General features: G+C 55.4%; 1 protein-coding gene across 1 annotated transcript; it reads left to right on the top strand.

Moving 5' to 3' along the window:
* Positions 1–244: 244 nt before the first annotated feature.
* CRELD2 (cysteine rich with EGF like domains 2) lies at positions 245–14,603 on the top strand. Its single transcript, XM_036758428.1, has 10 exons — positions 245–855; positions 1,956–2,038; positions 2,485–2,595; positions 3,393–3,484; positions 4,377–4,553; positions 4,937–5,032; positions 11,431–11,514; positions 12,165–12,260; positions 13,436–13,579; positions 14,221–14,603. The coding sequence occupies exons 1-10, from the start codon at positions 682–684 to the stop codon at positions 14,271–14,273; spliced, it is 1,110 nt and encodes a 369-aa protein (XP_036614323.1). The 5' UTR covers positions 245–681; the 3' UTR covers positions 14,274–14,603.
* Positions 14,604–15,596: the final 993 nt, after the last annotated feature.

Below are 15,596 nucleotides of genomic sequence, written 5' to 3'. Positions count from 1 at the left end.
AGTCAAGATGGCCACCCACTATGACGCATCTCCAGGATAGGGGCGGAGCGGGCCTCGGGCCTCCAATGCGGGCTTTGTGCTGACAGGGGCCTCTCTCATTGGCCCAAGCTCGTTGGCGGGGTCTGATTCGTTCACGTACTCGCAGCGCGGCGGCTTCTCGCCCAATGACGATCCGAAGGCTGGCAAGGGGGGCGGGGCTTGGCTCGGGACCCCATGAAATAGACCGGTTCGAAAAGAACCCGGCTTCCGAGGGAAGGAGGAGGGGCTTCAGCGGCCCTCTCTGCGCCTGCGCGAGCTCGAGCCCCTGGGGCCTCGGTCCCAAGCCGGGTCCGCTCTGGGACCGGCCCAGGTGTGGAGGCGGAGCCTCGTTTGTCCCGGCTCCTCAGGGATCCCGCGGACATCCGAGCCCCTCTCCAACGGGATCCGTCGTGCTGATCCCGGACCCCTCCCTCCTCTCAATTGATCCCGGGCCCCTCCTCCTCTCTCCTCTATAGATCCCAGACTCCTCCTCCTTTTCGCTCTATTGATCCCGAACCCCTCCCTCCTGTCTCTTCATTGATCCCGGACCCTCCTCCTCTTTCCTCATCTGATCTTGGCTCTCTCCTCGCGCCCCCGGGCCTCTCCTCGCTTGTCTTCGCCAGTCCCCCAGGACATCCTCTATCCTGCCTCTCGGGTCGGACCATGCGTCGTGCGGGTGCCCGGGGGCAGAGCCTCCGGCGCCTGCTCCAGCCCCTCCTCGGGCTCCTGCTCCTGCTGTCGGAAGCCTCCCTGTCCTCCTCCTCCTCCTCCTCCTCTTCCTCGCAGAGCCACAAGCCGTGCACGGTCTGCAAGAACATCGTGGATCAGTTCAACAAGGTGCGAGGCTGGGAGGTGGGGAGGGTGCAAGCCCAGAAAGGGCCAGGGGCGCCCAGGGTCATGTCCACCCGCCGGGCGGCCGCCTCTGGGCCCTCCACACTCTCTGCGGTCCGTGGTGTCCGATGTCTTGGACACCTTCTGACACCGCAGCCCCTCTTCCCGCCCCTTCACTGTCAGAGGTGTGTCCTCCCTTCCTCCCATGTGGGACTGTGACTCTGAGACTGTTTCCTCAGCTGTCCGGTGGGGGGTTGGCCTCCACGGTCTCCGAGGTCCCTTCCAGCCCCCGATCTGTGACACCGGGATGCACACACGTGCATTGGGCAGATTCAGGCAGCCAGTGGCCATCCGTACCATTGGACAGAGAATTTAGAAGTGGCTCTTAGAGCGCTGGGGGATCCCCTGGGGCTGGGGAAGCCCCTGCAGGGAGCCAGGCTTGGAGCATGCCTTGGGAGCTGGAGAGTTCCCTACCCCTGCACATTTCCAAGCAATGGCTGGTAGACCACTTGTTGGTGCCCATGATATCCCGTCCCCCGTGCCGGGAATGCTCTGCACCTTCCACCCACCCCCTCATTTCCCTGGCTTCCTTGGAGGCTCAGCCTTCACTCTCTCTGCTCCAGGAGCTTTGCTGGTCCGTCCCCCAGCCCTGCCAGCCTCTCTAGAGCTCAGAGCTCCCTCCTCTGGGGCTGTGAGCCCCTGGAGGACAGGTCTGCCTTTCACCTTTCTTGGTGGCCCCAGAGCTTACTACACGCTCATGTAAGTCATAGGTGGTTAATAAGTGCTATTGTCTAAATGCCTGCTCTGAGGCCCCTGCCGGCTCTAAATGACGCTAGAGCCGAAGGTGAAATGTGAGAGTGCAATCAACCTGAAATTTGAAGATCTCTCTCTAGGAGAAAAGAGTAGGTTTTATCGGCAAAGTGTGTGGTCATTGAATGCCCACAGGCAGTGAGTTTTCCTGGGTTCCTGCTGCCCAGCTGGCCACAGGAAGACAAGGGAGACTCCTTCAAAGCTGCTGCAGTTTTCCAGATAAAATTTATAGTTGAGTTGGTTTCCCAGGAAAGTATCATTGACTGAACAAACATTCTGTGTTTTCTTTTTGGCAGGGATTGGCAAATACAGAAAAGAAAAATTTTGGTGGTGGAAACACAGCTTGGGAAGAGAAGACGCTATCCAAATACGAGTCTAGGTTTGTCATCACACGGATGGCCTGGGTCTCCAGCGCCCCTAGCCCTGTAATCTCGATGGGATGGGCATTGGAGGAGCAAGTGGGAGACAGCTGAGGGGGCAAACCAAGGACTGGCCTGGGGGCCTCACCAAGGCCTCCATCGCATTTGGAGGGGCCACTGCATGGGACTTTTGGGGCAGACTTCATGAGTGTGTGTGGGGGGGTGGGGGGCCCTTGGCCCCAGGAGACCCTGGGACTGGAGAAAGGATGCTTTGAATGGTGGAGGAGAGGGATTCTGGGTTTCATCTCCTTTTTGTCTTAGGGAGATAGATAAGAGACCCTGCCTTGGAAGGAGTTTGTCCTCCACCCCATTATCATTGTCACCTGTATGTGCACCCTACTATCTTAGGCAGATGCTAGAAGCCTTTAATTTTCTCTAGTGCTGACCTGTGGTTTTTATTTCCCAGTGAAATTCGTCTCCTAGAAATTGTTGAAAACCTATGCGAGAGTGATGCTTTTGATTGTAACAATATGGTGGAGAATAATGAAGAGCACCTGGAGAGCTGGTGGTTCAAAGAGTGAGTCGAGGCTCTGTGGGCTCCTTGCGGGGAGGTGGAGGGTCTCTGGCTGGACAGAGCCTGGGCCAGGCGTGTGGGGAGAGGGCACGGCTACATGTACTGGTGGTTCAGGATTTCCTTGTAGCTCCCTCCGTGGGGAACATCGCTGCTGAGACCCTTTGTTGAGGGAGGGTGGGATTTGGGTTATCCCCCGAGGAGTGCAGATGGCTGCCTAACAAAAAGAAAATCACATTCGGTGTCATGGCCATGCAGAAAGAACTCCCAGCTTGCAGCCTGGAGGGCCTGGCTTTAAGTCCTACCCAACTTGTTGCCGTGGACAGGTCCTTTATGTCTGGGATCCTTCCTTTTCTCATGTGTAATGGGGAGGGACAGTAACTAGTTCTGCCCATCTCATCCCTGGAGTCCCTTTGTCCCCAACATTCGTCACTGCTGGCCACGTCCAGACTGTATGGAGAGGTGCTAGGGAGCAAGGAAGATGAGACTGGGGTTCAGGCCTCACCTCAGGACTCTCCCTGGGCCTCAGGTGTCGGGGCAACCTTGCCAGGGCCCACAGCAGCTGTGGTCTCCTGATGTGTCTCCCATGGGGGAGAGCTCGGCCCTGGGAGCACCGGGGTCACCTGCCGCCTCATTCTGAGAGTGGCTCCCCCTGCCCTGGGGTGACGAAGCCCTCCCTCGTTGTTCGTGACCCATTCATGTTAGAATTACCTCATGTACTGTTAAGCAGAGTATTTGTTTCTTTGAGGAATCCTAGCATGTGACCCAGGCTTAACAATAAAAACCTGCTTCTCCTCACTCAGGAGAAAGAAACATCCCGACTTATTTAGGTGGTTTTGTGTGGAAACGCTGGAAGTGTGCTGCCTTTCTGGAACCTACGGACCAGACTGCCTCGGTATGGCTCCTGGTGTTTGTCTGGGGTGGGTAGAGAGTGGCCCCAAGTGGGACCTTGGGCCCCCCCAGAGCGTGCGCACACACGGATACACACACACACATGCTCACACGCGCGTGCATACACACACACACTCAGTCATGCACACACACATGCCTGCACATGTGCACACACACACATGCACACGCACACGCACACACATGCAGCCTTGCCTCACATGCTGCAGACCCTCCATAAGTCAGTGATAGATGAATGAATGAGTCAGGAAATGGCCCCCTTTTTCCCTCACTTTGTCCACATATCCGTGTGAATTATGACTGCTCTTTACTCTGGCACTTTTGCTAGATTAATTGGACTTTTCTGGACTTTGGTTTGTTTTAATCAATGCCACACAGGGAAGTTGAGCCTTTTGGTGGTCACTCTGCTAATGGACCTTAATCAGTGGGTGGAGGTGGCCATTAGCCAGCCCATCAGGCAGGAAGCACCAAGTGCCTTCTGTGTGCCAGGCGCTGGGTGAAGCGCTGGGAATACAAAGAGAAAAATGAAGCCATCCCTACTGCCAGGGAGCTTCCATTCTATCTGGGGGTGGGGGTACAAAAAAGAGGAGAGAGGGAGGGAGGGAGGAGAGAGAGAAGGGGGAGAGGAGACAGAGAGAGCAAGGGAGAGAAAGAGAGAAAGAGCAAGGGAGAGAGAGAGAGAAGAGGGGAGAGGAGGGAGGGAGGGAGAGAGAGAGAAAGAGAGAAGGGGGAAGAGGAAGGAGGGAGGGCTGAGGGAGAGCGTCTCTGCTCCGTAAGCACAGGGACCCTCTGTCCAGAAGACCCTGGGCTCTGGCCGCCTGGCTGGATTTCAGGGGTGGCCCATGGGTTCTGCCAGCCTGTTTCTCCTCTGACTCCAGAGTGTCCCGGGGGGTCCAAGCAGCCGTGCCGGGGGAATGGTTATTGCAACGGTGACGGGAGTCGTGGTGGGGACGGCAAGTGCATGTGTCACCTTGGTTACATGGGGCCGCTCTGCATGGACTGTGTCGAGGGCTATTTCAGCACCTGGAGGAACGATACCCACTCTGTCTGCACAGGTGACTTGGCTGTCTGGCCCGACCGGCCTTCCAGGGGGTCAGTAGGGTCTCTCTGGGGCCCCTAAACGTTCAGGGAGATGAAGAGGGGCCAGAAGGGCCTACACCAGGGAAGAGAAGGGAAAACCCTTGCTCTTTTTGAGGCCTCAAGGGAAGAAGATGAGCCTGGGCTGCAAGCCTGGCCCCTGACCCGCTTTGTCCCGTTCCGCGCCCCCCCCCCCCCCGCCCAGTTTTCCTGAGGCCTCATCTTTTGATCTGGTTCTTTGACATCTTGGGTGCCCCCCAGGGAAGGGGCTCAGAGGTGTCCAAGAAGACAGGGCACTGTCCGCTGCCCCGATAAGATGCCATGCTCATCAGGGCCGGACTTTGAAACGTGTCTTTTCCAGTGTGTAACCCAGCCTGTAAGACCTGCTCTGGCCCGACCCACAGAGACTGTGGTGAATGTGAAGTTGGGTGGCTCCAGGAGGAAGACGCTTGCATAGGTGAGTTAGGAAAGGACCCCTCCCCTGGGGGGCACCCTCACCTGGGTCATGCCCACCCCCCTTTTACAGATGAGGAAACCGAGGCAGGTGGCAGTGAAGTGACTTGGCCAGGGTCACGCTGTTGCTCTTGGCCTGAAGTTAGGGAGACATGAGTTAAAACCTGGCCTGGCACTGGCTAGCCGTGTGACCCTGGGGGAGTCACTTGGCTTTGCCTGCCTCGTTTCTTCATCTGTGCGGTGAGGACTGTGCCAATCCCTATTTCCCAGGATTGCTGTGGGGGTCGAATGAGATCATAATTGCAAAATGCTGCTTCCTTGGCATCTCCTGTTCCTAAGGAGGACTGTCAAGCCAGATTTGAACCCGGGTCTTCCTCGCTCCAAGCCCAGCTCTCCCCGGGGAAGTTGGGAGTTCAGGCCTTATGGTGCCCGTTCTCTGGGCACAGAACACTGAGATTCAGAGCAATTAGGTCCCAGAATCCATGGGCAGATCTCACTTCCTCTGACAGGGCCCCGGTGAGGGGGAGAGGATGCCCACAAGCCTGGCCCATCTTACCAAGCTAAGCAACCTTCCCGCATGGCCCCAGCCCGGCTGTGGGGGCAGGATGGCCGCAGGGCGGTGCCAGAGACCACCTGCTGTTCCCGTTGGGTTGTGAGGGATTCCCGCACCCCTGCGGGATGGCATGCCCGCCCTCAGGGGCTCGTGCTCTGAGGGAGGGGCCCTGGCCACACTCACAGGTGACTATCCTGGGGTGCCTGAACCTGGAGGAGGCAGAGGGCTGGGTTCACCTGCCAAGAGCTTGGACATTTGTCAGTAGCTGAAGGACAGGAGTGCCGGGTGTGAGCTTCAAAGATGACGGCAGTGGGCTGGGTGGGACGGCCTGGAGGTGCAGAGCTGGGGAAGGTGGGTCCCAGGGAGCTGTCCAGGCCAGGTGCAAGGAGAAGCCTGGGGAGGGAGACCACTGTCCCTGGGGTATGACAAAAGCCTCAGTGTCCACAGGTGCAGATGTGGAGGGCGGTGTCAGTAAAGGTGTGGGAAGGGGAGAAGGTGAAACAGGACAGAAAGTTTGCTGTTTATGGCTGGCATGCCACGTGGCAAAGTAAGGGACTCAGTTGTGGAAGGCCTTGAATGCCAAAGTGAGGCATTGATGTACCGTGTTGGCTCCCAAGGCTCTAGGGGGACATGAGTGGGACTGACTGGGGAGGGACGGCTGGGAAGGAGACTTTGGAAATAAAGGCCTGGGTGCCTGGTCGTTCGTAGATGGGATGAGGGACGGGAGGTCTGAGAGGAACAGAGAGGAGCGGCTCCTTGGGCACCTGGCACACAGTAGGCCCTTAATAAGTGCTTGCTGGTCAATGGCATGTTGAGTGGAGGTTGCAGCAGGCAAGGAGGAATCCCAGCCCGGAGCTTGGGGCAGGGGAGATGGAGAAGTGAGTCAGGGAATCACAGCTTTAGAGCCGGCCTAATCCAAAGGAGGAGACTGAGGCCCAGAGCAGGAAGGCCCAGGACCACCCTCAGCTCAGGAAGCATTTCTTATCATACAGAGGTAGTGCCTAGCAGAGCCAGGATTTGAACCCAGGCCCTCTGGGGAGGGCTTAGTGACCACCGTTGTGGAGGCTTCTTATTCCCCTGTGGGCCCCTGAGATTTGGCCTCTGAGGGCTCTCGTGACATTGTATTTGTAGGGCTCTTAGCACAGTGCCTCAAACACAGTAGGAGCTTAATAAATGCTTCCACGTTACATGAAATAAGGTTGGCGCTTTGGCACTAGGGAGGTTATTAAGATCAGGTGCTTGAGCTGGGCAGTGGCCTAGTCCCTCATGGGCATTCTTGGGTGGCAGTCGTGTGAAGATGGGACACGGAAGGGCCCAGCCAGGGAAGAGATACTGTGATAGAGGGGAGGGCTCATCTGAAGGACTTGTGGGAGGGGTCTCCTCTGTCTGGCTTCTTGGAATGCTGTGGTTTGAGGGAGGAAGGCAAGAGGTGGGGTGGAGGTAGGGAGGCTGTGGCTGGTGGGGGCGCCGGCTGCCGTGGCTTGGGGGATGCAGCAGGCGGCCTCCTCTTTCCCCGCCTTCCTCGTCTTCCTCCCCCTCTGCATCTCACGGCTGCTCAGGCTTGCCTGGTCCCAGCCTAGAGGGAGCATTGGCCCAGCCACAGAGTTCAGGGGGGGTGTGCTCAGGTGATCCCACCACAGAGCATTGGCTGAAGCCATGTGGGTAGAGTAGGAATGGAAAGCACTGAGGAAGCCTCCTGGGTCCCCTGGGACCTGACTCGGAGCTTGTGTCCCGTGCCCTGAGTCTCGGTCTCGTCCCTGACTAGTGAGGGCCCTCGGGGTCACGCTCAGCGGCGGTGCCCACTTTGCTGTTGAAGCACTCGTCCCTGCTGGGCTGGGGCCTGTGGGTTCCCATGTGATGTGGTGGTCCCTTTTCCTGGTGGGTCCCGAGGCCTTTCCCCAGCTGACCAGGGCAGTGAAGACATGACCTGCTCAGAGAGGCAGCGTCTGCTCTGTCCTCCTAACCTTCACTAGTCAGGGATGAGACCAACCCTGAGGGCACCTCAGCCACAGCTGAGTGTGACCCCAAGGGCCCTGCTAGAAGGCTTAGGCCACAGCCTCTGGCCCAAATGTGACCATAGGACCCTGGTCCAGCCCAGTCCTCTCACATGTCAGAACTGGGGCCCAGAGGGAAGGGACTTGTCCGAGGTGCTCTCTCCATTGGCCCACAGGGCCCCTGCCCACAGCCAGTGCCTCTGAACAGATGTGGTAGGTGGGGCTGACCTCTCCCCTTTCTCCCCCAATTTAGAAGCTAGGAATAATCTCATGAAATCCAGGTTCAGATCAACAAACATTCAATATGATGGGCTAAATACAGAATGTCAAGACTACTAACTCTGCCCTCAGGGGGCTATTCTACTGGTTGGTGGATACAGGGGAACTTAATGTGTATGTTGGGGAGCAGAGGCAGGTGCCCATGGAGGATTGGCACCTTTAGATCAGGGAAGGCCCCTTGGAGGAAGTGACCCCTAACCTAAGGCCTGAAGAAAGGCAAGGACTCAGAAGCATGAAGATTGAAGTGGGACATTGAAGGCTTAGGGGGAGGCTCGAGCCCTTGTGCCCAGTGGAGAGATGGCCCATGGGGGAAGGGGGTGGGGACACAAAGGAGACACCAGGCATTTGTGAGGGGCCTTGGCCTGGTGAGAATCTCCAGGATGGCTAGCTTTGTCCTTTGTACTTAGATCTCCATTGCCAAGCCTGACACATCAGTAGCCCTCGGGGCTTAACTAATGCTTGTTAATTATTGTCAGCTCTGGAGGATGAGAGGCTAGAAGTAGGGAGGCCAGGTTAGGAGGCTCTCTCAACTTCCAGGTTCTCCTGGATAGGACAACACAAAGGGAAGCTCCCTCCCTTCTTTCCTCCCTCCTTCTCTCTCTCCCTCCCTCCCTCCTTTCCTCCCTCTCTCCCTTTCTTCTTCCCTCTCTCTCTCCCTCCCTCCTTTCCTCCCTCTCTCCCTCCCTCTTTCCCTCCTTCCCTCACTCTCTCCTTCCCTCTCTCTTTCCTTCCCTTCCTTCCCTTCCTCCCTCCTTCCTTCCTTCTCTCCCCATCTTCTTCACCTACCAGTCATTGGCAAATACTGAAATCTTCAGGTTTTCCCAATGAGTGACAGCACATATCTGGGTTAAGCAGCTCTGACCCAAGGCACTTTGGCCACATCTGTCCATCCCCAGTTGGTGATTATTTGTTAAGGATCTACTCTGCACAAGGTGATGGGGCAGGGTAGTGTTTGGGGACCTCAGGGAGCTTGCAGTTTATGGGAGAGACAAGCTGGACAAACATTCACATAATGCATTACGAAGGCTTTCCCAGGGCAGGAGATGGCCATTTGGAGCTGAGGAAGGAGAGGGGGCAGGCAGGAGTCACCAAGAGGCTTCTTGGAAAGATGGGCTTGGCTATGGAGGATATTGGGTTGGAGGGGAAAGCGTGTGAACCGCAGGGAATGAAGGGGTGAGGGGGTAGAGGGAACCAGGTGGTTAGGTGGAGGAAAGAGCTAGAGACGAGGCAGGAAGGTGGTTTGGGACCAGGGCATGGAGGGTACTGAATGGGTCTGCACTGACAGCTTCTGACAAGAACAGGGACATTCTGGGGGCTGAGGAAGAAGGTGGGAGGTTGGAGGTGGGGCCACTGTGGCCATGCCGCTCTGAAGCTGTGAATCAGGGCCTGGGAATGGGAGGGCAGTGGACGTGGGGACTGGGGTACAGGGGAGATTGAGTGGGGGGGAGAGAAAGAAGCCAGGAATGATTCCTTGGGTACTGACGAGAATGAGAGGACCATGAGCCAGAGTCCAGGGGCCCACTTCCCTCCTCCTTTCATATGCTTCTGGCTGCTGGCGCCTGTTGAGCTCGCTGGAGATGAGCCAAAGCCCCAAGACTTTCCAGACGAGCCGCTGCCTACCATGCCCTCCTCCATCTTGGCCCGGGGAGGCTGGCTGCCTTTTTTCCCCACTGAGTCACATCCTAGGACATTCAGCCCAGTTTGGAGCCAGTCAGAGTCTTTGTGGATCTCTGTTGTGTGATCTGTCATGTAACTGTAACACCAATGCTGCTTGTAGCTACTGTGGCTGTGTGAGACCAATGATACCAGCACACACGAGGGCTGCTAGCACAGGTTCCTTGATCTGCTTTTCTAAGGAAAGCAACATTAAGGGGTTTACAATGTCACTTTAATTAAATACACATATATCATTCACTTAGTTCAGGGGAGAAAGTCAGCACCTTGAACTTTAGAGAAAACACAAGCAGAAATTACAAGCAGAGAAAATATAAACAGAGCAAAATAACTCAGATCAGCAGACAGGCTTCCATCTGTCTGACCATAGCAATACATACACAGTTACCAGAGAGAGAGGCACCAACATCTGGGTTTTCAAAGCTGGGGAGTTCCTTGGTGGCTACCCACAGTCTCCGCACCAACACTCTTCCAATGAGTGCCCCCAAACAAAATGCTAACCTCAGAGTATACATGCACTTCTTCAGGGTCAGAGTGCTTCACACTTCTGGAGGGTTTCACACCTCTCATGACCTAACTACCAAAGGGTGTGGGCCTTCCTACAAACAAAGACAAGACTCAATCAAAGGCCCTTGATTGCCTCAGTGCTGAGAAGCGCTCCAAAACAAAAGACAACAAAAAGTCCCACTTTGCTTGCCCTTACAGTAACCTAGCAAGCCTGGCTTGGTGGCAGCTGCAGGTTTGTCCTTAAAACAAGGAGCAGTGGGTAGATCTGAGCTTAATGAAAGGGAAAACTTGCCAACAGTTGGAAGGGGCTGCTAGTGAGTTCCCCATCCCTGGAGGTCTTCAAGCACAGATTATTTGTCAAATACTTGTTGGGAATGATGCAGAAGGGATTCTTGGCTCAGTTATGGGTTGGTCTAGGTTACCACTAAGAGTCTTTGAGGTCACATGGAGCAGGGCCCCTCCTTGCTGCAGGTTGGGCAGCGACTCTGGGATGTGGCCAGCGGGACGGAGAGGAGGCAGAGGATGTCCTTAGCAGCTAATCCTAAAAAAGGCCTTGAAAATCTCTCCTCAAAGCAAATAGATGAAATGGTCCCTCCTCCTGTGACTCCCCTAATAGTGACGGCTAACCACATGCACATTAGCCCTTTCAGGTTTTCAAAGCACTTTCTATACATTATCTCATTTGAATCTGACAGCAGTGCCGGGAAGGGCCTGCTTTTACCTTCATGCCTGGAGTCTGGAGGAGGTAGAGTCATGGTCCAAGGTCTCTCAGGTGAGAGGGGTCTGCGCCTGCAGGATGTGGTGCCTCACGGTTCCTAGCAGAACTGGGCTGAGAACCTAATCTTCCTGACTCCTCCATTCAGGGCTCAGACTCCTCTGCTAGGCTGCCTCCCCTCCCTCTTTGAGCCCTCCAAGTCATTGGGGATGACTTGGGATGTAAAGTGTGTGGCATGTGATCGGACCAGGAGCCCCAGGCCAGGCACCCCCAGGCAGGGGACTAAAGGTGAACCCCAGACCTGCTCCCAGCCCCCAGAAGTCCTCAGCTCACCTGTTGACTTCCAGCACAACCCCTGCTGTTAGACATCCCTAGATGTGAAAGGAGCCAGTGTGAGCTGGTGTGAAGGATCTGGGGGTCATCTCAGGAGAGCAGAGGGCTGGGAGCTGTGTGCTAGGCCATGGGAGCCCAGTTTGCAGCCTCCCAGAGAGTGCAGGGGAGGCCAGTCTTAATCACAGACACCCCTGGGTGTGAAAGGAGCTGGTGTGAAGGATCTGGGCATCATCTCAGGAGAGCAGAGGGCTGGGAGCTGGGTGCTAGGCCATGGGAGCCCAGTTTGCAGCCTCCCAGAGAGTGCAGGGGAGGCCAGTCCTAATCACAGACCCCCCATCTCGTTTCAGATATAGATGAGTGTGCAGCAGAGACCCCTGCTTGTGACGAGGGCTTCTACTGTCTCAACAACAACGGCTCATTCTCCTGTAAAGGTTTGCCCCTCCCCCCACCTCTGCCATCTGCCTGTCGGTGGTTCTAGCAGAAGCAGGAGGCTCCTGGGGCCTAGAACCCTCCCCCCTTAGGCTCAGGCCCCAGTCCTTGGGTGTTTCTGCCTCACACGCCCACAGAATGAGGATGGAAACATGACAGGACGGAATCCAAACGGTGACCGAGGCCTGGGCTCCCCTGTAGGAATGAGGTGGACACAGCTCTACAGAAAGGCTAAATGGGGGGGGCCCTTTGACAACAAGCTGCCTGGCATGCTCAGGCATTTTACATGAATCAAAAACAACCCCCCCCCCCAAATAAAAGGAGTGCAGTGTTTAGAATTCAGGATATAAGTGTTAAAGTCTGGGAAAAAAGTGAGTCTTCAGAAAAGATTGGCCAGCAGCTGCCCAGGAGTTGACAGAAGTGGTGAGAAGAGGGGCTGGTCTCAGGTCTAGGGCTGGGAGGGACCTCAGCCCCATGCTGGGACTAACCCAGGATCCCCTAGGTACAGAACCGACACTTGAAGCCAGGCCCTCAGACTATAATCAGTGGTCCCTGCATTGGCCTGCTTTGCCCTTCCCTTGCATTAAGATTATCAGTCCCTGAGATTGGGGTGCCAACATCCCTGAATGTCAGGCTTTGGCTTTGTTCCCAGAGTGTGACTCCAGCTGTTCAGGGTGTGTGGGAGAGGGTCCAGGACACTGTGTAAGCTGCACAGCCGGTTACGCACAAGAAGACGGTGCATGTCGAGGTGAGTGAGTGGCACCCCACCCCAGGGCTCGGCATCCCTGTCCCTGTGCAGGCCTCTGTCCTAGGGGTCACCCCGTGACAGTCCCTGCCTCCTCCCTGGGCAGCCCCCAGGACGGGCTGCACCTCCTACCTGCCCAACGTGACCCTAAAGGAAAAAAAGTGTTGATGTCTCCGGTCGCAGTGTCTTTGTGCCCTCCCCACTGAGTCCCACCTTACAACAAAGGCGGTGAGACCATGTCTGGTGATGCACACAGTAGTCTGGGCCAGTAGCCCCCCACCTCTTTGGTCTGAAGGGGAGGCATGTTTCTTCATCCCTTTTCTCCAGGACCTTGGATGATTTTCCCACTCCGCAGATGTCAGCTTCCTCTTGCTCTGCTCACGTAGATGGTCGCTCGTCATCGTGGGGGTTATCCTCTTGGTTCTGTGGGGTCCATGGTACAGGCCAAGAGTGTTGGCCCCCCGCCCACTGCACTGCCCCTTTCTACTTCTTTGGGGGCCCATTGGGGCTGCCATCTTCCTTAATGAAGCCCCACCTTGGGCCCTGAGCGCTGTTCTTTGGAAGTGAGAATGGCGAGGCCCTGCCGATGGAACTGGGCTGGCTGTACTCATCTCTAAAACCATGGAGCCCTTGAGCCCATCGTTTCTTATCAGTCCTTTGGTTCTATCAGTATTGGGAGCTCCTGGTGAGCAAGCTCCTTCTTCCCGTGCAGAAGGCACCTCCTCCTCCAAAACTCGGACCCAGAGAGTTGTCCAGAGCCCACAGTCAGGATGTATCAGAGGCTGGACTGGAACCCAGGGCTCGGCCAGCTCTGACCACTCAGGCGTGGCAGCTCTTAGCCCCTTTTTTTAAACATGGAATCCAGTGTTGGCCTTCCTGTCACCCGCTCACCATTGGCTGTGTGGTCGCTTGTTTCGAAGCTGGCCCCGCTCCGCTCCTCCTCCATGGGTCTGAGCCCCCGTGCCGAGCAAAGAAGCCTTAGCCTCCCACCTACCCCCACCCTGGCCGGTGCCCCCTTCCCTAATGGGAGCAATGGTTTCCAACCTGACAGTGGCCTAGGCCTGGGCCTAGGCCATGTGTGTGAGTGGCCCTAGGGCTGGGCCCCTGCCCTCGAGCCCCCAGCAGGGCTCGGATGCCAGCTCACTGTTAACATGGGCATGTGGGCATCTCTTCCGTAGATGTAGATGAGTGCTCCCTCTCAGAGAAGGTGTGTACACAAGAGCACCAGAAATGCTTCAACACCCCAGGCAGCTACGTCTGTGCCTGTGCTGAAGGCTTCCAGGAGAAAGATGGCATCTGTGTGCCCACTGAGGAGGCCCAAGGTGAGGAGTGACCCTGCCACCAGGCGGCTTCCCTCTCTGTCCCTCCCAATAGAGGACTCCAGGGGAGAGGCTGCTTCTTCTCTGGGGCACTCTATGGCCTGGGGAAATTCAGTGTGTGTGTGTGTGTGTGTGTGTGTGTGTGTGTGTGTGTGTGGTGTGTGGTCATTGTTCAAAAGTGGGGGAGTCTTTGAGCTCAGGATCGGGGGCGAGGGGGAGGGAGGGAGGATCTCCTGTGCCTGAGTGCTGGGGCAGCTGTGGAGAGTGGGTGTGGGAAAGGAGGAAAGGAGCTGGGCCAGGTGCCCCCCTCTGTGGCCTTTGGCCTCCCAACCCTCTCCATGTTGCCTGCACCATAACCGGTCCTAAGGGAGGGCCCCCCTGTGGGGCGCCAGTGGCCACGGAGGGCCAGAGCGGATGGCAGCTCCGGGGCCAGTCACTTGTCCTGTGACCCTCTGATGACTCCCCAGGTTCCTTCTGGCTCTGACACAGGAACAGAAGGAGAGCCTGGCAGGCCGCGGTGCTGACGTGGCTGCTCATATGGGCAGTGGGGTGCCGTTCCTAGGCGGCTCAGATTTCCCCCACCCCACCCGCCCGTTATCAGTTTTACAAGTCTCTTACAGCTGATGTGTGTTTGCTTTTGACAGAAGTGGAAGAAACAAAGGAAACTCAGAAACCCTCGCCACACGAAGACTTGTGATCTACCTCCCCAAAGGTCCCGCTATCTGATCGTTCACTTAAATTATTCAGATGGAAACTGCCCTGAGTGGGAATCCCATGGAAGTCTTAACAACCAGCCGAGCCCGGGCTGCCGAGACATGCCAAGTGACCACAACCACCTGCCTACGTTGGGGGAGAAAAACTGTTCCTAGCCCATGGGCCCTTTCAAAAGCTGCATTTCTCTCTTGTTCATAAACTATATTGTCATATATTTTGATACTGTTCTTTGTAATAAAACTGACTATGGAAGGTGGACCAGAATTGAAGGTTAAGTGTATTTACTCATTAAAAGACCAAATGAGCATCAGTACCCAAGTTCCAGATCTTTGAAAAGAAAGGTCTCCGTGTGGGACTCACTTTTGGCCAGTTTTCCGTGGGAATGCCGGTTTCTTGGGAAGAAGGCAAGCTGATGATGCTGAGCGCCATGTTGGGCAATTTTGTGCCACTCTCTCCCCACCCCCGGTCCCCAGCACATAAATAAATAAATTGGTTCTTGATGTAAATTTACATTTTTTCCTTCAGACTTGCCATCAGGGCATTTGATGGGCTGTTAGGTTCTTCCCTATAAGCAGATACCAGCCCTTAACTTTTTTTGAAATAAACTTTTATGAATGTCTTTTTTATTACATCACCATAATTTCCTCTAGTTCTCTTCCTCTCTCCCTCCCAGAGAGGCATTCATATAACATACCACCTTTAAAAGACAAAAGGAGAAGAAAAATCGGCATCACCAATCATTGAAACGACCTGGAAACACGTTCAGCACGTGGGGGTCTTCCGTGGCCGTGAAGGGCTGGGTTGGAGGCATCTTCTCATCTCTCTTCATTCGAGTCCTGGTAAGTCTTTATCGCTTTGTTCCATCACTTTGGATTTTTGGCTATGTGGTTGTCCTCAGCATTGGCACCATCCCGGTTACTGTGTAGCGTGTTTTCTTTGCTCTGCTGACTTTGCTCTGTATCAGTTTGTCACACGCATCATTTCTTAGCAGCACAGGAATATTCCTTTATATACTTTTATCGTAACTGACTTAATCATTCCCCAATCAATGGGCATCTATTTTGTTTCCAACTCTTTGATACCACAAAAAGTGCAGCTGTATTTTAGTGGTTATGGGGACTTTCCTCTTATTGATGGCTTCCTTAGGGTTTGAACCCAGTATCAGAGGCTCTGGGTCAAGGGTACGGACTTTTTAGTTTCTTTCTTTACATAATTCCAAAGTACTTCACAAAATGGTTCTACTCCACCAACAATGCACCAGTGTGCCTATCTTTCCACGACTCCTCCAACATTGATTATTCCCATC

Source organism: Trichosurus vulpecula, chromosome 5, assembly GCF_011100635.1.
Source record: "Trichosurus vulpecula isolate mTriVul1 chromosome 5, mTriVul1.pri, whole genome shotgun sequence".
NCBI lineage: Eukaryota > Metazoa > Chordata > Mammalia > Diprotodontia > Phalangeridae > Trichosurus > Trichosurus vulpecula.
The sequence above is the reverse complement of the archived record's forward strand: the minus strand, read 5'-3'. Positions and strand labels throughout refer to the sequence as shown.

Excerpts from the sequence above, each read along its gene's own strand:
- CRELD2 (XM_036758428.1), top strand. The coding sequence starts at position 682 with ATGCGTCGTGCGGGTGCCCGGGGGCAGAGCCTCCGGCGCCTGCTCCAG. Across the intron at positions 2,039-2,484 it reads CTATCCAAATACGAGTCTAG|TGAAATTCGTCTCCTAGAAA; the intron begins GTTTGTCATCAC and ends TTTATTTCCCAG. Across the intron at positions 13,580-14,220 it reads GCCCACTGAGGAGGCCCAAG|AAGTGGAAGAAACAAAGGAA; the intron begins GTGAGGAGTGAC and ends TGCTTTTGACAG.